We start from the raw sequence: 21385 nt of genomic DNA, 5'->3' as shown, positions 1-21385 counted from the left end.
GAGCAGGTATCAGGGAAGCAGAAGAAGAGGCACTCAGACAGGAAGGAGGAGGTCAGGCTGGCATAGGGGAAATGATCCAGCTGCGCGTAATTTGCAGAAAGCCAGGAGAGCGGGAGCCTTCCCCACTTCCCCAGGCAGGCCATTCCAGAAGGCGGGGGCCACAGCAGAGAAGGCTGGTCAGTGGCTGATTTTGCCCATTTGCAGGGTGGCCCCTAGAGGAGGCCCGGCTCAGATGAAGCTGGAGAGGTGGGAAAAGGGAGCAGACAATGAGGGACAGCTTGCGCATGACCTCCACCCCAATACTGTCAGGGCTGCCAACCTCCCAGTGGAAATGACAAACAAGCTGCTGAAACACTGGGAGCGCACAAATACGACAACAGGCGCATCACATTGTTGCATTCAGTGATATCTGTGAACTGGCAGAAGCACTTAAGGACTGTTCTGGTTGGATGTTGCACATTGTGGTAGAACTGTGAGAATTGACAGGTCAGAATTTATACGGGCTGGATAGTGACTAAAATCACTCCATTTATTTGTATTCAACGCACACGGATTCAATGTTGATTTGAAGTGAAATAATATATTAACAGCATTGGAGTGTTCAGCATGTTGTGAATTTATAGCATTGCGCAGTGCTTGGTTTGCGATTGTTCAGCCTTAGCCGTATTATCTCCTGTTTGCTTACAAAATTAGGATCAGGCAGCCCCCAAACCAGAATCAAGGAGGACAGCTGCCACTGGAACATGGGCCTTCCTAGCTTCCTTACAGGTTTGACCACCCATGAATTATGAGGCCTATTACCTGATGATGGAAGGGACTCCCGCTCCACTGTAAGGGTAAAGAGACACCCCCCCCCGGCAGCCTGTGCTTCTAAGTCTCAGTGCCCCACTGGGAGGCTTGGCGGGAAAAAACAGAACAACCCTGTGAAGTAGGCCAGTCTGCTTTCCTAGTTCCCAGAATGCCGGGGGAAACAGGTGCGAGGCTGCGTGCCTAGGATTCTGCAAACCAAACAAATACCGTGACATAATGAAAAAACCATCAAGATCACTTATATCAATATATATAAAAAATCCCAAAAATATATACTGGCATCTATCACAATCGTTTCAACACTTGTATAATAAAGTCAGTAATTAATAAAATTAGAACCGTACACGTAAACTGAGCACATACAAAACTTCTAGAGAATATACTTCTCATAAGAAAGCGCTGAGTGCAAAAGGTGCTTGTATATAGTGAGTAGCAACGCTTCATTCTTAGAAGACTCCATAGGTCCACCTCGCACAGAGCCCGAAGCCGGCTGACACTTGCCGCGCCGTTTGAAATAGAAGTCCCTCCCCCCTCCTTTGCAAGAGAAGAACCCTCCTTCCTTCTGCCCCCGGTGCAAGGAGGCCCCTCCCAGGCGTCTGCAACGAGGCAGGAAGGCAGGAAGGCTGCAAGGCTGAGCTCTCCCTGCAAAAGGGGCAACCCAAAGCGGTCCCGCCGCACGGAGAGGCGTCCGGTAGAGCTGCAGCCCCGGCAGAGCAGAGGCCGGACCCAGAGGGCGCTGGAGCCCCTTTCCTAGCCCGGAATCCGGGAAGGGAAGGAAGGCTTGCATGCCCGGGCCCGGCCTTTGCAAAGGGAGCCCCGGAACGGAAGACGTGCAAGCTCTGCTGCCAGGCGTGGGGTGCTGTGCTGGTGGGGCAGGAGGGGACGAAGGGAAGAGCAGCAGCCGGGCCTCCTGCAATCCTCTCCCCGGGTTGCAAAGGCTGCAGCATCGCCCAGTGGAGCGCCTGGCTCCTCCGGCTCCCCCAGTGCCACGAGGGCCGGAGCAGGGGAAGGCGAGGCGGCCAGGTAGGGAAGGGGCCTTGCAGCACCCAAGGGAGACGGGGGGGGGGAGGCGCGCCTGGAGCCCCCTGGATGCTGCTGCGGCCAAGAGCGTCGAGGGCCCCCCGGCCATTCCCCAGACTCCATCCCCTTCCTCCCGCACGTCTTCTGCTGCACCCCCCCCCGCCCCCTTTCCCCGCACACCTGAACTGCCCGGGACCAGCTGAGAGCCAGTGGGGTGTCCTGCGGTTAATGCAGGGACTCTTATCTGGGAGTGCCGGGCTCGATCCCCCCTCCTCCACGGAAGCCTTTATGGGCCTGGGGCCTTCTGACACTTCAGGCTTGAGGGGTCACCCGCCAGTGCCCCCCACCCCGTGGTGTGTGGGCAGGGGAGCTTGGGAAGGTTAAGAGGGGGGCTATTCTGGGCCCTGCCTGGTTTCAACCCCAAACCAGAGTGGTTGGCACCTATTTATGGCCTGTTCCCACTGACCAGCAGATAAAAAGGTAAAGGTAGTCCCCTGTGCAAGCACCAGTCGTTTCCCACTCTGGGGTGACGTTGCTTTCACAATGTTTTAACAGGATAGTTTGCCATTCCCTTCCTCAGCCCTCTACAGTTTCCCCTCCCCCAGCAAGCTGGGTACTAAGTTTACTGACTTTGGAAGGCTGAGTCAACCTTGAGCCGGCTACCTGAACCCAGCTTCCGAACTCAGGTCGTGAGCAGAGGGCTCCGACTGCAGCACTACAGCTTTACCATTCTGCACCACAGGGCTCTTGACCAGCATATTAGCATACAACATAACGAAGATGCTTAATGGATGCAAGGACCAAACAGGGATAACAAGCTCAGTTTACCTGGTCACCGTTTGTTTGGATTTAATTTTGCAGGGAATCATAGAGAAGCAAATATCAGAATTGGAGATGGATATGTAAATGTATCTTCTTAACTGTGGAATGCTGAGAGTAATCAAATGAGCCCCTGTGGTTACATTATCATGATATCCAGTCCTGCACCTGACTGAGAGTTTCCTTCTAGTTGTGACGAGAGCCATGAGAAGCTGGTTTTCAGCCACCCCAAAAGACATGTTTGCTGGAGATCTAACAGGTGAACTCCACAGTTCAAAGGGGGACCCCCGTGGCTTTTGAAAGAGCTGCTCTCGCCTAGGACCTCAGGTCTATTGCAGAGATACAGCCAACAGTTAAGGGGTCACCAGTTCCCGTGGTACTGTTGGGCCTCCAGTTTCCCTCAAGAGTTAGCCATGTGGACAGACTGAACTTATGGAATGAGAGGCTAAGCTTGTAACATCCTTAAAGAGCCCAACAGAGACAGTTAAGTTATCCAAAGACCCAAGCAGGCATGTCTAAAACAGCTTAGTATGTCATATAACAAAATTATATTAAACCAGGTCTACAAACCACAAGAAGCACTTCAGTTCTGATCCACCAGGGCAATTCTCATTCGCTTTCTTTGTGACATGTGACTGTCTCTGTATCTCTTTACAGTCAAGTGACTCAAGGCATCTCTATCCAGTCGGAGGTGACCCAGGGGAAGGGGAGGGAGATGGAAGAGCAGGACCCAGAAGGAGCTGCAGCTGGCAAGACAGCAAGCAAAGGCCCCCCTCCCACCCAAGCTGGGGGTGCTGGTGAAGGCTGGGAAAGCCCCGTGCCAGAGACACCTTCTCAGGTCATGGAGATCTCAGAGGTGCATGGCCAACACTTCCGGCAGTTCCAGTACCGTGAGGCTGATGGGCCCCGAGAGGTTTGCAGCCGGCTCCATCGACTCTGCAGCCACTGGCTGAAGCCAGAGAGGAACTCCAAGAAGCAGATGGTGGACCTGGTGATCCTGGAGAGGTTCCTAGCCCTCCTGCCCCAGGAAATGCAGCGCTGGGTCAGGGAATGTGGGCCGGAGGTTCAGAGGTTCAGTCACAGTGTCACTCTTCAAAGGCATCTTCTTCAAGGGTTGCCAACCTTCAGGTGGTGGCTGGAGTCAGAGATCTCCCAGGAAAAGTGATCTCAAAGCAACTGAAATTAGTTGGCCTGGAGAAAATGGCTGCTTTGGAAGGTGGACTCCGTGGCATTCTGCCCCACTGAAGCCCCTCCCTCCTCAGGCTCCACCCCCCTCAAGTGTCCAGGTATTTCCCACCCTGGAGCTGGCAACCATAGGGAACACATACATACTGAAGTGAGTTTACGTGTTTTTATGTATTTTATATGTATTTTATGTATTTTATTGTATAATTATAATTATTAATGTATTATTAATGTATTTTAAATTGATTTTGTTAGCTTTTCGTGTTGTAAGTCGCCCTGAGCCCGCCTTGGTGGGATAGGGCGGGATATAAATCGAATTAAATAAATAAATAAATAAATAAACACACTCATCATTATGATTATGAGTTAAAACAGATCTATTTATGTAAAGTTCAGCACAAGGAAGGCTGAGGGAGAGACTATTAGACTCTATTCATTCGTCTGTTTGTTTCAGACCTTATAGACCATCTTTCCACCCCCATAGTGTCCCCTAACCATTACAGCAGCTCAACATTAAAACTACATTAGAGGTGGGGTGTGTGTGTTGGCAACCCAACTCACCTTCCTTCTCCAGCTGATGTTGGCTGCTGCTGCTTCTTTGTCCATGCAGACCTTTCTTTGCTTTCACTGCTTCTAGTTTGCCAAGGAGGAAACTGTAATTCTGCCCAAGACTCCCTGCAAGTCCCATTTCCTCCGTGCCCCCCCCCCTCGCCATCGCAGGGAGGGGCATTTGCATTGGGGCTCAAAAGCCCGGTCTCTTCCCCCTGGACCTGCAAGGGTGCCAAAATGCCGGCTGCTCTCCTTCCCCTTCCAAGTGGGCCTCTTGCATGTGAATAAAAGCATTTATTTCCCACTGTCCAAGGCAAACCTGCGACTGAGGCATTGTTTCCTTCCCAGGGACCCAGAAGAAGGTTCTTTTGACATGGAAGAGATATGCCAGGAAGAGCAGGAAAGGGACTGAAGGGCTCCATGGTTTCGGATTACTGAAAACTTTATTAGGCATTTATTCATAGGGACCCAGATAATAGGAAGTAGGGGGCAGTAAAAAGGTGAAGGTAGTCCCCTGTGCAAGCACCAGTCGTTTGTGTCTTTGGGGTGACGTTGCATCACAACATTTTCACAGCAGACTTTTTGCGGGGTGGTTTGCCATCGCCTTCCCCAGTCATCTACGCTTCCCCCCCCCCCCTCCAGCAAGCTGGGTGCTCATTTTACCAACCTCAGAAGGATGGAAGGCCGAGTCAACCTCGAGCTGGCTACCTGAACCCAGCTTCCACCGGGATCGAACTCAGGTCATGAGCAGAGAGCTCGGACTGCAGCACTGCAGCTTTACCACACTGTGCCATGAGGCAGTACAATTAAATTGTAAAAGAAGATGCCATTAAAACTGTAAACATCTAAATTTAGTATAAAATCAAGGATGGACTAAAGAAATAAAAGATCCTGTCAATGCTTCGTTTTTTCCCTATCCCGATTCACACATCCTACTTAATCTGATTATTGCCCAAAAGTGAAAATAAAGGAAATAATATTCGTTGAGACATGCATACAAGTAGACTAAAGACATTTTTGCTTAATGTTAAAACAACACAACTCTTACTTTCCAGCTCCATGGTCACAAGGTGCATTAGCAACTGAGGCTGGTCCAGACGGCGAAGTGACAACTGTGGGAAAACTGTGTGTTTATAGCACTCCGGATGCAGCCTCGATGCTTTGTGAAATCCTGAAGAATACTTCTCCAGGCTGCTTTGACCAGGGATCCTGGAGGTTTTTGCCACTTTCTGGGCATGGAGCAGGGGTCACTGGGGATGTGTTGGGGGAGGGAGGGATTTGTGAAATTCCTGCATTGTGCAGGGGGTGTGACTAGATGACCCTGGAGGCCCCTTCCCACTCCGTGATTCTGTGATCCTAAAATAAAATTAGGATTTTTCTGCTATCCATCCAATGTGTCCACAATGTATTCAGGTGTAGGTAGGTTTTCTCCCATATCTAGCAGAGAACCTTCACTTTCTGAGATCCTGAGGAATTCTGTGTAGCTCCAAAGCTCACACAAGAATCAGTCAGAAGACCACTTTATATCTCACAGAAGACGATGGTATTGGATTTCTACCCCGCCCTTCACTAGGGGTCTCAGAGTGGCTTCCAATTCCTTTCCCTTCCCTTCCCCACAACAGACACCCCAAGAGGCAAGTGGGGCTGAGAGAACTGTTCTTCAGAGAACAGCTCTGAATGAACTGGTGACTGAGTGAGGGTCACCCAGTTGGATGCATGTGGAGGAGTGGGGAATCAAACCTCGTTTTCCAGAGTATAGTCATCTGCTCCTGAACACTACAGAAAATATGGAGGGCATTTCCACGGAGGAATACCCATGAATCTCCCATACAGACTATAATGTGTGGTTTTGAGCTTATAGATTGTTCCTGCAGAAGGTCCCAGGTTCAATTTCCAGCATCTCCAGTTAAAAGGACCAGTTGGTAGGTGTTGTGGAATACCTTTGTCTGAGACCCTGGAGAGTGACTGACAGTCTGAGTAGACAACGATGAACCGGGGGGGGGGGCGCCTCTGATTCAGCATCAGGCACGTTCACGTGTGTTCAGGCATTCCAGGGCACCTTTATAGGGGCAGCTCCATTTGGGGCAAAGTATAATAGGAGTGTTTTGCAAAATCTGTATATTTACAAATGTATATGCTGAGCAGGTATCAGGGAAGAAGAAAAACAGGCACTCGGACAGGAAGAAGGAGGTTAGACTTGCACAGGGGGAAATGGTCCAGATGTGCATAATTTGCAGAAAGCCGGGGAGGGGGGCATAGCAGAGAAGGCAAGTGTATGGTCAGTGGCTGATTTTGCCCATTTACAGGGTGGCCCAACTCAGATGCAGCTGGAGGGGTGGGAAAAGGAAGCAGAAAATGAGGGACAGCTTGACCTTGATTGCCCACCCCCCACCCCCGATACAGTCAGGGTTGCCAACCTCCCAGAGGAACTGACAACCAAGCTGCTGAAACACTGGGAGCACACAATTTTGATGACGGGTGCATTACACCATTGAATTCCACTCTATCTGCAAACTGGCAGAAACGCTTAAAGACCATTTCAGTTGGATGTTGCACATCGTGCCAGAACTGTGAGAATTTAAAGTTCAGAATTTGTATGGACTGGATAATGACTAAAATTATTCCATTTATGTGTATTCAGCACACAGGGATTCAATTTTGATTTGGAGTGAAATAATATTTTACAGTATTGAAGTGTTCAGCGTGTTGTGAATTTATAGCTTTACACGGTGTTTTGTTTGTGATCGTTCAGCCTTCTTTTCTGTTTTCTTACGAAATCAGGACCAGGCAGCCCTCTTTGCGGTCCCCAAACCAGAATTAAGAAGGAAAGTTGCCACTGAAACATGGGCATTCCTAGCTTCCATAAAGATTGGACCTCACGTGAGTTACCTGAGGCCAGTTACCTGATGATGGAAGGGACTGCTGCTCCATTGTAGGCATAAATGCAGTCTGTGCTTGAAAGCATCAGTGCACCACTTTGAGGCTTGTAAAAATCCCCAGAACAACCCTGTGAAGTAGGCCAGTCCGCATGTTTCAACACCCACTTATGGAGAGGAATTTTTAAAATTCCTCGCCCATCCTGTTCACCACATCAGCTGTGACTTTCCCGGCCCACTTCCTGCCTTGGAGGAAAGGAGATGGGGCTTCTAACGGCAGTGGGGAAACCAGGAAGCCCAAGACACAAAGACGTCCCTGCGAAGGACGCAGGTCAGCTCCTGTTGCACTCTGGTCCATTCAGTCGAGGAACGAGGTGGCCTGGTATATCTTATAAATAGGAATCGCTTTGGGGGTGGGGGAGAAAAACCCAACTTGGGTGGGCTCAGGAACAGAGACTCTGATTTGCCTGCAGAAGAGCCCCAGTCCAGTCACCAGTCTAAAAGGTCTGGTGTATGAAAGAGAGCAGCTGCCAGTCAGAAAGATGGGCACTCTTGAGAGATGAATGGCCCTTCAGCACAAGGCAGAGAGCCCCTCCCTCTTTCCACGCCCAGAGGCTCATGGCTCAGTGGTAGCAGAGCATCCCTGCTTGAATCCTGGCACCTCCAGTTAAACGGACCAGGCAGTGGGTGATGTGAAAGACCTCAGCCTGAGACCATGGAGAGCTGCTGCCAGTCTGAGCAGACAACACTGGCTGTGATGGGCCCCGGGGCTGGGCGGCTGCCTGAGAGCACTGAGGACTAGCACCATCTGTAGGCTGAAAGGAAAGGTGGGATTAGGGGAGTGAGGGCTGTGGCTCAGGGGCAGAGCATCCCCTTGGCGTGCAGAACCAAGGTCTCCTATTCACCCTCCAGTTCAAAGACCCTCTTGGGGAGTGAGTGATGTGAAGGACTCCTGAGGTCCTGCAGAGGCCCTGCCAGTCTGAGTGGACAATTCTGGCCTGGATGGACCAAGGGGAGGGGTCTGATTTAGGGAAAGGCAGCATGGGTACCACAGGAAGTGAAGGTGTCTTCCTGAATTCCCAGAATGCCCAGGGAAACAGATGCCAGGCTGCCTCTCTAGGATTCTGGGCACAAAAGTTATGCTTGGTGGGCAGCCCAAAGTGCTGATGACCGCCCCACCCCCCACTCATGTGGGTTTCAAGGATTAATCCTTCCCTTGTTTGTGAGAGAAAAAACTCTCCTTCCTTCTGCCCCCGGTGCAAGGAGGCCCCTCCCAGGCGTCTGGGACCAGCCCCCAAAGGCACGAAGGCTGCAAGGCTGAGCTCTCCCTGCAAAAGGGGCAGGATATTTTTCTCTTGTTCTGCAGCCCAGAGGAGTCCAGGCGTGTGGAAGAGCTGCAGTCCCGGCAGAGCAGAGGCCGGACCCAGGGGGCGCTGGAGCCCCTTTCCTAGCCCGGAATCCCGGAAGGGAAGGGGAGGAAGGCGTGCATGCCCGGGCTCGGCCTTTGCAAAGGGAGCGCGGGAACGGAAGACGTGCAAGCTCTGCTGCCGGGGGTGGGGCGCTGCGCCGGTGGGGCCGAAGGAGAGAGCAGCAGAGGCCTCCTGCGACCCTCCCCCTGTTGCAGAAGCAGCAGCATCGCCCAGCGGGGCGCCTGGCTCCTCCGGCCCCTCCCAGCGCCACGAGGGCCGGAGGAGGGGAAGGCGAGGCGGCCAGGTAGGGAAGGGGGCCTTGCAGCACTCAAGGGAGACGGGGGGGGGGGGGGTGGGAGGCGCGCCTGGAGCCCCCGGGACGCTGCTGCCGCCGCCAAGAGGGTCAAGAAGGGCCCTTTGCCATTCCCCAGACTCCATCCTCTTCCTCTCGCCTGTCTTCTGCTGCGGGGCTACCTTGCTGCACCCCCCTCCCCCCGCCCCCTTTCCCCGCACACCTGAACTGCCCGGGACCAGCTGAGAGCCAGTGGGGTGTCCTGCGGTTAGTGCAGGGACTCTTATCTGGGAGAGCCGGGTTCGATCCCGCCCTCCTCCACGGAAGCCTTTATGGGCCTGGGTCCTTCTGACACTTCAGGCTTGAGGGGTCACCCGTCAGTGCCCCCCACCCCGTGGTGTGTGGGCAGGGGGGGGAGGGAAGCTGAAGAGGGGGGCTATTCTGGGCCCTGCTTGAGTTGAACCCCAAACCAGAGTGGTTACTGGAAGCTAGTTATGGCCCCTTCCCACTGACCAGCAAACTAGCATACGACATAACGAAGATGCTTAAGAGATGCAAGGACCAAACAGGGATAGCAAGCTCAGTTTACCTGGTCACCATTTGTTTGGATTTAATTCTGGGGATAATCATAGAGATGCAAATATCAGAATTGGAGATGGATATGTAAATCTATCTTCTTAACTGTGGAATGTTGAGAGTAATTCACTGAGCCCCTGTGGTTACATTATCATGATATCCAGTCCTGCAACTCCCTTGAGAGTCTCCTTCTAGTTGTGACAAGAGCCATGAGGAGCTGGTTTTCAGCCTTCCCAAAAGACATGTTTGCTGGAGATCTAACCAGGTGAACCCTGCAGTTCAAAGGGGGACCCCATGGCTTTTGAAAGAGGTGCTCTTGCCTAACCCTTCAGGTCTACTGAAGAGATACAGACAACGGTTAAGCGGTCACCAGTCCCCCTGGTCCTTTTGCGGCTCAAGTTTCCCTTAAGAATGAGCCCCTTGGACAGACTGAACCCATGTAATGAGAGGCTAAGCTTGTAACATCCTTAAAGAGCCCAACAGATACAATTAAGTTTTCCAAAGAATGAAGCAGGCATGTCTAAAACAGCTTGGTATGTCATATAACAAAATTATATTAAACCAGGTCTACAAACCACAAGATCATTTTGTTTCTGATCTACCAGGGCAATTCTCATTCACTTTCCTTCTGATAATGTTACTGTCTCTATCTCTTTACAGTCAAGTGACTCAAGGCATCTCTATCCAGTCGGAGGTGACCCAAGAGAAGGGGAGGGAGATGGAAGAGCAGGACCCAGAAGGAGCTGCAGCTGGCAAGACAGCAAGCAATGGCCCCCCTCCCACCCAAGCTGGGAGTGGTGGTGAAGGCTGGGAAAGCCCCGTGCCAGAGACACCTTCTCAGGTCACGGAGATCTCAGAGGTGCATGGCCAACACTTCCGGCAGTTCCAGTACCGTGAGGCTGATGGGCCCCGAGAGGTTTGCAGCCGGCTCCATCGACTCTGCAGCCGCTGGCTGAAGCCAGAGAGGAACTCCAAGAAGCAGATGGTGGACCTGGTGATCCTGGAGAGGTTCCTAGCCCTCCTGCCCCAGGAAATGCAGCGCTGGGTCAGGGAATGTGGGCCGGAGACCAGTTCCCAGGCGGTGGCCTTGGCCGAAGGCTTCCTCCTGAGTCAGGCCGAGGAGAAGAGGCAGGCAGAGCAGGTGAGGGGGTTTCCTCCAGCTGTGTCCAATTCAAGCAAGGATATTGGAGCTAATTCTAAAGTTTCCCTGAGAGAGATTTGCCCAAGTGTTAATCATTCAAATGGGAGATTTAACAGCCTCCTTCAGCAGCCTCTTCTACTAGAGAATTTCTTATCACTCCAGATGTCTCACTGGGTCTGCTGATGGAAGAGTGCAGAGTCTGGGAGTGGGGCAGGATCCGTTGCTTGGTCTCTTCTCCGTTCCATCTCTTCCCCTTCTCACTCGCTGCTCTTTCAGATGTGCGGACCATCCTTGGAGAGAGAAGCTCCATTCCCTGAGGCAGAACGAGGTTCCTTGGAGGAAGGGCAGAGGGCGCAGGCCCAGGAGGGTGCCCAAGATGCCCTCTCTTGGGGTAAGGACTCCTTTTGCTTATTTACAACTGGGGAACCCTGTGGATGTGATGGGTGGAGAGTTCAGGTCAGGAAAAGAATTCAGTACTTCTTCACATAACACATAGCACTGAATGTCCACTCACTGTGAATCTTCTCAAAGGGGGGATTAGACATATTCACTGAAGATCCACTATCTGTGATTCTTCTTAAAGGGTATTAGACAGAATTATAGAGGGCAGTTCCTCCCATTAATTAGAATATTCTTGTCTCACCTTCCTTCCAAAAGAGGAACTCAGGGTTGCTCGAAAAAGAAAACAAGTTAGACAGATGTGGGCAGAGCTATTCTTCCGGGGGAATTCAGGGAGCCTCTGCCTTCTGGGCCTGCACTGAACACTGAAAACCAGTTTGTAGAGAGCAAATAATCATGGGAAAATTCTGCTTCTGTGCCTGTTCTGGTAGGTGACCTGGTAGGCCACTGTGGGAAATAGGGTGCTGCAGGAGGGATGACCGGATGTTTCCTCAAACCCCAGAGATTTGGGGGAGGGCCTTGGAGTGAAGCTTGCCTCTAATACTACCCTAGATTCTCCAGAAGCGCTCAAGTGGGTCTGAATTTTGGGCTGAATGTGAGGGTGACATGTCATGTGACATCATTTCCACCCCCAGCCCAGACTCAAGAGCCCAGCTGGCAGGAAAATGGGATTCCTGGGCGTTTGGTCTGATCCAGCAGGGATGCTGTGACCTTTGCAACTCCAGAGTTCACAGGGAACATTTTTATGTCTCACAAAAGTCTCAAACATGTTGGCAGCATTTATCACCCCCTGAGGCTCATGGATACTTCTCTTCTGGCTCTCCCAAAGTTTAGCAAAAAGTTGTGTTGAGTATGCACAGGAAAAGGTTTCCAATTCTTGGAAAGGGAGTGTGTGAAGTGAGCAACAAACAATCAAATGGAAAAAAAGTCTCAACAAACAACCGTCCTCCTTTCTCTTCCTAACAGGCAGTGGAGAGATGCTGATCCATCATCTTTCCAGAGTTGTGGAAACAGCCACTTTACCTCTGGTCCAGGTAGGGGAGATGAGCAGGGGACAGTCTGGGTTTCCTCTTACTTTCTCGCGGGGGCTTTTGCTCCTGCAGTTTCTACAATGCTCCAGGTGAGTGAGGTTCTGACCACCACTCCCTTTACCCATATCAACCCATACATCCTATTCCACCCCAGACAACTCCCTTCCAGTGTGCAGTCTCTGCCTGGCATCATCTCTGATGAGGGAATCTGCTTTTTCTTCCAGTGCCCCTTTTCCTTTGAGGAGGTGTCTGTCAGTTTCACTACTGCAGAGTGGGACGTGCTGGATCCGGGCCAGAAAACCCTCTACAGGGAAGTCATGCAGGAGAACTATCTGAGCGTCATCTCTCTGGGTAAGGAGGATCTTCCACAAGTGCCAAAGGTGTGAATTGTTCCGCTTGGGATGATGCATGAATCAAACTATTGCACAGCAATGCATCATTTTGAGGCCTCTTCAGATACTTGCCCGGGGGCAACTGAGGCCAGTGATGTGGCCATCACCCCTAACCAGAGATGGTGTCCTGGCCAGAGGCAGGGGTGGGGATGAGAGCCAGCAAGCCAGACATGTTCAGGTGCTCACACAGATTCCAGAGTTCGGTCTCAGATGTCCACATACCAAAAGTGCACAAGGCAAAGGGTCGTTACCAGAAGGGGTAAACTGGAGAGTGTAGCCTGGAGGTCCAAGGGTCCTGCACAAGCCAGAGAGTCACAAAGCTGAAGTCAAAATCCGAGGTCACACAAAGAAAGGGTCAGGTGTTGTGGTCCCAAAGTCTAAGAGGATGACTTGTTGCTTCCACAACATCCAGGCTCCCACAAATTCCACCGTTGAACAACTCTTGCTGTTAAAAAGTTTCCCCTAATATCCAGTATGTACGTTCCCTCCCTTAATTGAAACCTATTATTACAAGTCCTCTCCTCTGCTGCCAAATGGAACAGCTCCCCACCTTTCTCTAAGCGACAGTCCTTGAAATACTTCAAGAGAGCAATCACGTCCCCCCTCTACTTTCTCTTCTCCAGACTGAAGATTCCAGTTCCCTCAGCCTTTCTTAATCACGTGACCCTCCCCTGCTGCATCAGGGCTGGGTGGTGGCTCTGGATCAGCTGGTGGTGGTGAGTCTTGGTCAGCCTGCAGCTCATCAGCCTTTTTCCTGGCTTCTGCTGACTCAGAACCAGCCATGCTCCTGAGGAGTCCTCCTCCCCTGAAGATTTCATGCTGAGCTCAGGCTGGGCTAGAACAGAGATGCTCAGAAAGACTATGGAAGGGGCTAGATTCTGATTTCTCTTTTCCTAATGCCGACCCTTCTACAACATAGAAAGATTTATGAAAGATGTCAAACCAAGACACCACACTAAACAGTGCAGTTTCTACAGCTCAACCTCAGAAAATCCTGAAAACCTCACTGTTCTGTCTTAAACATGAAATACCTGGTATTAGATAGTACCTCTTGTTGTGAAAGCAGCGTCACCCCAGAGGCGGAAATGACAGGTGCTTGCATAGGGGACCTTTCCTTTCCTTTCCTTGTTACTACATAAGTATTCCAACTATAGCCTAAATCAGGTGTGAACATACGGCCTGTAGGCTGATTCAGGCCCTCAGAGGGCTCCTATAAGGCCCCCAAGCAACTGGCTGTCATCTGCTTCCTTCTCCCCATCTCTTACTTCCTTTTGCATCACAAATGTTTTTTATAGTCTTGCTTAGCCGTTTCCAGGTTTTCCTGGATCACTTTCCAACCTTCAGCTAAAGTTTCCCACCATTGGTGACTAGTGGTAGGGAGCGCTGTTCCCTCGGGAGCTGGTAGTAGAGGGAATGGCTTTCCCTCGTAGCCATTCACGATCTGAAATGGTGATGCTTTAGTAGAGCTGTGTACGCTGTTATTGTACCCTTATTCTGCAAAGGGGAGTAATTTCACCCAATTTGTTCGTTGATAGTTCACATAGCATCGTAAATATTGTTCTAGAAGTCCGTTCACACTTTCTGTCTGTCCGTCCGTCTGCGGGTGGTAGGCGGAACTCAATCCTTGTTCTATACCCGCTATTTTACAAAACTCCCGCCAGAAGTTGGCAACGAACTGCGAGCCGCGGTCACTAATGACCTTGTCGGGGAATGAGTGTAGTCTGACCACGTGTTAGAAAAACAATCGAGCTAGTTTCTTAGCCGTGGGTATTTGCTTGCACGGGATAAAATGCCCTTGCTTAGAGAAGGTGTCCACCACTACTAGGATTACTGTGCGCCCTTGAGAGGCCGGTAATTCAACTATAAAATCCATTGGTACTACTGACCAAGGTCTCTCGGCCGTAGTGGTGGGGCGAAGTAGACCTGGAGTTTTACCTCCCCTCTTTTTAGCCATAATGCACACTGGGCATGAAGCCACAAATTCGGAAACGTCTTTTTTCATTTGGGGCCACCAGAACTGTCGGTTTACTAGGTGCAGCATTTTCACGTAGCCGAAGTGCCCGGCTATTTTACTGTTGTGGCAGTGCTACAATACTTCTGGGCGGAGGGTTTTTGGGACATACAACTTCCCTTCATAGTACCAAAACTCTCCTTCCCCTTTGGTTATTCCCTCTGGGCGGTCCTCCCCCTCATGTTTGGTCTCGGTGATCAGTTTATTACCCCCCCATGGTTCCGAGGACCCGGTCTTTTTCCCCGGCCGCGTGTTCACTCCCCCCGCTATTGCCGAGGGGGGAATGAGAGAATCTATGGTCTCTTTTCTCTGACTTTTGTGCTGCGGTAGCCGGGAGAGGGCGTCCGCTAGAAAATTTTTGGAACCCGGTATGTGTTTGAGTGTGAAATCAAACTTGGCAATTAATCCCACCCACTGGATCTTTGGCGGTTAATTTTCGGCGCCCAGTTAGTGCCTCTAGGTTCTTGTGATCTGTCCAAATTTCAAACGGCACTCGCGCCACCTCTAGCCACGAGCGCCATGTTTTTAGCGCGAACGTTACGGCGAACGCCTCTTTGTCCCAGACTGACCAATTGCGCTGCTCGTTAGAGAACTTTTTGGAGATATATGCGCACGGTTTTAATCTACCCTCATTATCTCGCTGCATCGATATTGCTCCGACGGCTTCATCGGAAGCGTCACATTGCACCACAAAGGGTTTGAGTTCGTTTGGGTGTGCCAGGATAGGTTCGCTCATGAACAGTTGCTTTAGCTTGTCGAATGCTTGTTGACACTTGGGAGACCATGCTAGCTTGGCCCCTGGCTTACTCGCCTCTGGACCCTTCCCCTTAGTTTTCAGCAGGTCAGTTAATGGCAGCATAACTTTAGCAAACCCTTCTATGAACCCCCTGTAAAAATTTGCGAACCCGAGGAAAGATTGGAGTTGTTTATGTGTTCTCGGGGGTTCCCAGTATAGTACTGTCTGTATTTTGACTGGGTCCATGGCTAATCTTTCCCCGAGACTCTAAATCCCAAGTAATCGAGTTCCTCCTGGTGGAATTCGCACTTTGACAGTTTGGCATACAGTTTGTATTCTAGCAACGTGTTGAGTACTTTCCTCACCAACTTTATGTGGGAGGGTAGATCTTTCAAATAGATAATGGTGTCATCCAGGTACACCACCACCCCTTTGTTCAAGTATTCCCTCAGTACTTCGTTGATGAAATTCATAAACACTCTGGGCACACCTTGCAGCCCAAACGGCATTACTAAGTACTCGAATTGCCCCATGGGTGTATTAAATGCCGTTTTCCACTCATCTCCCTCTTAAATTCTAATCCAGAAATATGCACCTCTCAGATCTAGTTTGGTAAAGATGGACCCTTCCGACACCGTACTCAATAAGTCTTTGATCAGGGGGATCGGGTACACATTTGACATGGATATAGTGTTTATCCCGCGAAAATCTGTGCAAAGTCTAAGCCCCCCGTCCTTCTTCTTTCTGAATAGTACTGGGGCCGCGTGGGGTGCGGTTGCTGGTCTAATGAATCCCCGCTTCAAGTTGGAGGTGCAAACTTTCACACAGGCTTCAACTTATCTCTTTCCCCTGATACGTTGCCTTGCGGCCAAGCTATCTTTTAACGGTCGCATTCTTTTGTTCCCTGGGAGCATCACCAATGTTTACACATTAATGGCTGTCTCTTTGATATGCATAGAAACTACATGACAGGAAAGATCTTTGAGTTAGTATCAGAAGTCCACATGGTTAGTATGTTACAGTTAATATTCATGGACATTACAGAGCCTGACAGGTAGTCAGCCTGCAGCTCATCAGCCTCTTTACTGGCTTCTGCTGACTCAGAGCCAGCCATGCGTGGCTCCCCCTCTCCTGAGGAGTCCTCCTCCCCTAAAGATTTCATGCTGAGCTCAGGCTGGGCCAGAACAGAGATGCTCAAAAAGATGCTTGAAGGGGCTAGATTCTGATTTCTGTTTTCCTAATCCCGGCCCTTCTAAAACACAGAAAGATTTATGAAGGATGTAAAACCGAGACACCACTATCTTCTATATGACAGCCCTTCAGGTACTTGACATTGAGTATCATAGCACCTATCAGTTATCTCCTCTCTAGACTAAACATAGCCAGATCCTTCAGCCTTCCTCATAGGTCTTGGTCTCCAGACCCCTCACCATTGTAGAATCATGGAGCTAGAAGGGACCAAACAGTCAAGGGCCCTTGTTCAATGCAGGATCAGCCTAAAGCATCCCTGACAAGTATTCGTCCAGCCACTGCTTAAAGACTGCCAGTGAGGGAGAGTTCACCACCTTCCTAGGTAGCCAGTTCTACTGTTGAACAACTCTTAGCATTAAAAAGTTTCCCCTAATATCCAGCAGGTACGTTCCCACCCTTAATTTAAACCCTTTATTACAAGTCCTCTCCTCTCCTGCCAACAGGAACTGCTCCCCACCTTCCTCTAAGTGACAGCCCTTGAAATACTTCAAGATAGCAATCATGTCCCCCCTCAACCTCCTCTTCTCCAGACTGAAGATTCCCAAGTCCCTCAGCCTTTCTGAATCACTTGAGTCTCACCTGCTGTATCAGGGCTGGGTGGTGGCTCTGGATCAGCTGCTGGTGGTAAGCCTTGGTCAGCCTGCAGCTCATCAGCCTGTTTCCTGTTTCTGCTGACTCAAAGCCAGCCATGCATGGCTCCCCTTCTCCTGAGGAGTCCTCCTCCCCTGAGGACTTCATACTGAGCTCAGAGTGTCCCCCAACAGAGACGCTCAGAAAAACTCTGGAACAGGATTGTGACAGAACCGGCCCGATTTGGCCTTCAGACGCGGTTCCGTCAACTCCCTTTTGGGTTGCCAACTCCTGGAGGGAGCTAATCTTCTTCCTGCCACTTCGGCATGCTGCCACCACCTGCTCAATTTAGGGGTTCCTGACGAGAGGAACTGGACTCCCAATCTTCCTTGCCAGTTCTGAGGTCTGGCCTCAGGGTCCTCTGCCAACAAAGCACATAGTTATCACAGAGACCACAGTCCTTCTTTGGGAGACCCCTGGAGGATTGGCACCCTTGCCAGCTGCATGCCTTCCCCCTTCCCTGGACTCCCCTCTTGCAGTAGCGTGGTCTAAGGCGGTTGGGGAAACTATGTGGTACGGAGGGACTGCACTTTAAACAAACATAACATTTATTTACAACATACAACTATTTACAGGCATTTTTAAAGAGTGAACAGAAGCAACAGATTACAGTAGGGGGGAAATGCTCCTTCTCTCCCTATTATACTACTTCCCCTCACGGGATGACCTGACTTGGACTGTTGCAGGCCTGACCAGACCTTTTCAACTAACCAATCTCCAAGACTGAACTCAAACTGACTGACTGTCCACTTTGACTGTCAGTTTTCCCACCCCAAATAAATTGCAGTTCTTGCCCGGGAACTGGTTTACCCTCCTCCAGCCATCTGGGAGACCAGCCTGAAAGACTTCCCGTCTCTCTAGGAGGCCTCCTCAGAATCGCTGGTTCCAGACAGGAGGGGAGGGGAGAGGAGGAAGAGACTAGGCCCCAAAGCCTGCCTCCAGTTAGATACAGGCCTAAAATGGCGTTTCGTCACAGGGTTAGTTCCTGATTTCTCTTTCCCTAACATATTCAACACACCATTTCCCTTCGATAGAATTACAAACATCCCCTTTAACTGTGATTTGGAAATGATCCTGTCAAGACCCCAAGCCTGGGTCCCCAGTCTTGGCACCTGAACAGCACCCAGTTCAGTGGGTTCACACAAGTAAAGCAGACCCTTTAAAAATATATAAAGACTGATGAAGGATGTGAAAATAAGACATTACTAAACAGCAACAGAAAACCATGAAAAGCTCACTGTTCTCTCTTATACAAGAAATACCTGGTATTAGATAGTGCTTCGTATTACGGCATAAGTATCCCACCTGTAGCGTAAGGTATTCTACAAAAAAATCTCATCACAGTGAAGCAAGAAAATATCAAAGCATACTAGAATAGTATGTGCGTAGAGTTTGCCTGGCTTCTCTCTGGTCTCTACCAGTTTTATACTTTCTGCCCCTCTAGAGTCAGGTGGTCCAAATAACCCAATCAAGAGTCCTCCCTGATGGAATTATCCGGAGGCTGTCAGCACCATCCCAATCTCCCCTCCCTCCTAGTTACACAATGGGATACGCAAAGGGTCTCACAGTTAACCAAGTACCACAGTCTTGAGTCTGGCCCTGAAAATGATAAAGGATGTTAGCCACAGGGAGAGTTAAATCACGAACACCTGCAGGTCAGACCAGGCCACAAAATTCACGTAGACCCTTGAGGGGAATTAGAGTGCTTGTCTTACAGATCTGTCCCCTTTATATCGGTTGAGATTTTAGGCTATAATCTTGATCATGGTTCCATCCTTCCAGAAGAATTTTTATTCTTGAATTTCTTTCATCCCTCATATAAGAATGATCTCTCTCTCTCTCTCTCTCCCCCCCCCCCCCCTAAGAAGAAAGGATAAGAGAGACTTTTGTGGAGAAAGGCAGTGGTATTACATCTGAAGAAAAGCTGGAGAGTTTCTCAAGGGGATTCCAAAAACATATTTCCTTCCTAAATGAGTTAGCTGAGAGTGAGTATCCTTCACGGTTATGTCAAGGGTATAGGTAAGCAATAGCCGTGGGGGGTTTTAATTAACATCTGAGCAACATTTGGCTTGGTACAATCATAGTCCTGCTAGCTAAGGAGGAAGGGAGGCCTTCATGGTACTTTGATTTGCAAGGTTATGGCTTGTCTGGAAAAGGACAGTTTTAGCAAAACCAGTAGTTGCTGTGAACATGCTCATCATTTAAATAAACCTTATTTGAATTACATCAAAAAGGTGGACTGAGGGATTGCTGCACAGAATCTGACAAAAGAGCCCTCCGCTGACAGGCAGGTATTGCATGACACAGCTGAGATGACTCTGGAGTTTGTTGGGGGGAAATTGGCATTGCAAGCTCAGATTGCAAGCTCTTGAGGGGATGAGGTATCCTTAAAATACTAGACATTCTGGAGAAAGGTGGGAGGAGGTTAAGATCAGGGAAACTGGAGGAAGCTGAAGAGCCATCAGTCCTTTCCGTCTGCAGTCACAGAGATGTTTTTGGACCTTACCTGCCCTCCCAGGTGTTAAAGGGATCTCTCTATTTATTCCAGCAGAGGATGATCAGATAAATGAGGAGGGTGAAGAACTTCTCCAGCACTTGCCAAATCAAGTTCAAGAGTTGAAAGAAAACAAGAGAAATCGACGCAGACCTAAGAGAAAGGAAGGCAGCTGTATGGTTGAGAAGAGAGAAGGAAAAAGGATTAATGTACATTTTCCAAAGCAGAGAATAATTAAGGCATGTACATCCATTCAGTATAGGAAGTACTTCAAAAATAGATTACAGCTCCTTGTGCACCAAAGCGTACACAGAGGCAAGAAACCTTCTGAATATTCAGAGTGTTGGAAGAGATTCAGTGACAGTGGCACTCTAAAATGGCATATTAGGGCCCACACGAGGGAGAAACCTTTTGAATGTTTTGAGTGTGGAAAGAGATTCAGTTGGAGTGGCACTCTTCAATGGCATCAGAGAACCCACAGAGGGGAGAAACCTTTTGAATGTTCAGAGTGTGGAAGGAGATTCAATCGGAGTGGCCATCTTCAACTGCATCAAAGAACCCACACGGGGGAGAAGCCTTTTGAATGCTCACAGTGTGGGAAGAGATTTAGTCAGAGTGGCAATCTTCAATGGCATCAAAGAACCCACACAGGGGAGAAACCTTTTGAATGCTCACAGTGTGGAAAGAGATTCAGTCACAGTGGCACTCTTCAGCAACATCAAAGAACCCACACAGGGGAGAAACCTTTTGAATGCTCACAGTGTGGGAAGAGATTCAGTCAGAGTAGCAGTCTTCGGCAACATCAAAGTACCCACACAGGGGAGAAACCTTTTACATGCTTAGAGTGTGGAAAGAGATTCAGTCGGAATGGCCAACTTCAGCAACATCAAAGGACCCACACAAAGGAGAAACCTTTTGAATGCTCACAGTGTGAAAAGAAATTCAGTTGGAGTGGCCAACTTCAGGAACATCAGAGAACCCACACAGGGGAGAAACCTTTCGAATGCTCACAGTGTGGGAAGAGATTCAGTCGGAGTGGCCGTCTTCAGTTGCATCAGAGAACCCACACAGGGGAGAAACCTTTTGAATGCTTACAGTGTGTGAAGAGATTCAGTCACAGTGGCACTCTTCGGCAACATCAAAGGACCCACACAGAGGAGAAACCTGCATGTTCAGAGTGTGGAAAGAGATTCAGTCGAAGTGCGTCTCTTCAACTGCATCAGAGAACCCACACAGGGGAGAAACCTTTTGAATGCTCACAGTGTGGAAAGAGATTCAGTTACAGTGGCAGTCTTCGACAGCATCAGAGAACCCATACAGGAGAAAAACCTTTTGAATGCTCACAGTGTGGGAAGAGATTCAGTCGGAGTAGCCATCTTCAGTTGCATCAGAGAACCCACACAGGGGAGAAACCTTTTGAATGCTTACAGTGTGCGAAGAGATTCAGTCACAGTGGCACTCTTCGGCAACATCAAAGGACCCACACAGAGGAGAAACCTGCATGTTCAGAGTGTGGAAAGAGATTCAGTCGAAGTGCGTCTCTTCGACTGCATCAGAGAACCCACACAGGGGAGAAACCTTTTGAATGCTCAGAGTGTGGGAAGAGATTCCGTCAGAGTAGCCATCTTCAGCAGCACCAGAGAACCCACACGGGGAGAAACCTTTTGAATGCTCAGAGTGTGGAAAGAGATTCAGTCACAGTGGCACTCTAAAGCTGCATTAGCGAACCACACAGGGAAAAAACCTTTTTGAATGCTCAGAGTG

General features: G+C 49.8%; 1 protein-coding gene across 1 annotated transcript; it reads left to right on the top strand.

Annotated features, from left to right (window-relative positions):
- Positions 1–1595: 1595 nt before the first annotated feature.
- LOC132574412 (zinc finger protein 497-like) lies at positions 1596–21111 on the top strand (the record flags this gene model as incomplete). The annotated part of the gene is made up of 4 exons (XM_060242771.1): positions 1596–1833; positions 7136–7263; positions 8626–8972; positions 20010–21111. Coding segments are annotated over exons 1-4 (1815 nt in total), but the record flags the coding sequence as incomplete, so codon positions are not given.
- Between the last annotated feature and the right edge of the window lie 274 nt (positions 21112–21385).

Source organism: Heteronotia binoei, chromosome 6, assembly GCF_032191835.1.
Source record: "Heteronotia binoei isolate CCM8104 ecotype False Entrance Well chromosome 6, APGP_CSIRO_Hbin_v1, whole genome shotgun sequence".
Classification (NCBI taxonomy): domain Eukaryota; kingdom Metazoa; phylum Chordata; class Lepidosauria; order Squamata; family Gekkonidae; genus Heteronotia; species Heteronotia binoei.
This window is presented reverse-complemented; position numbering and strand designations above follow the sequence as displayed.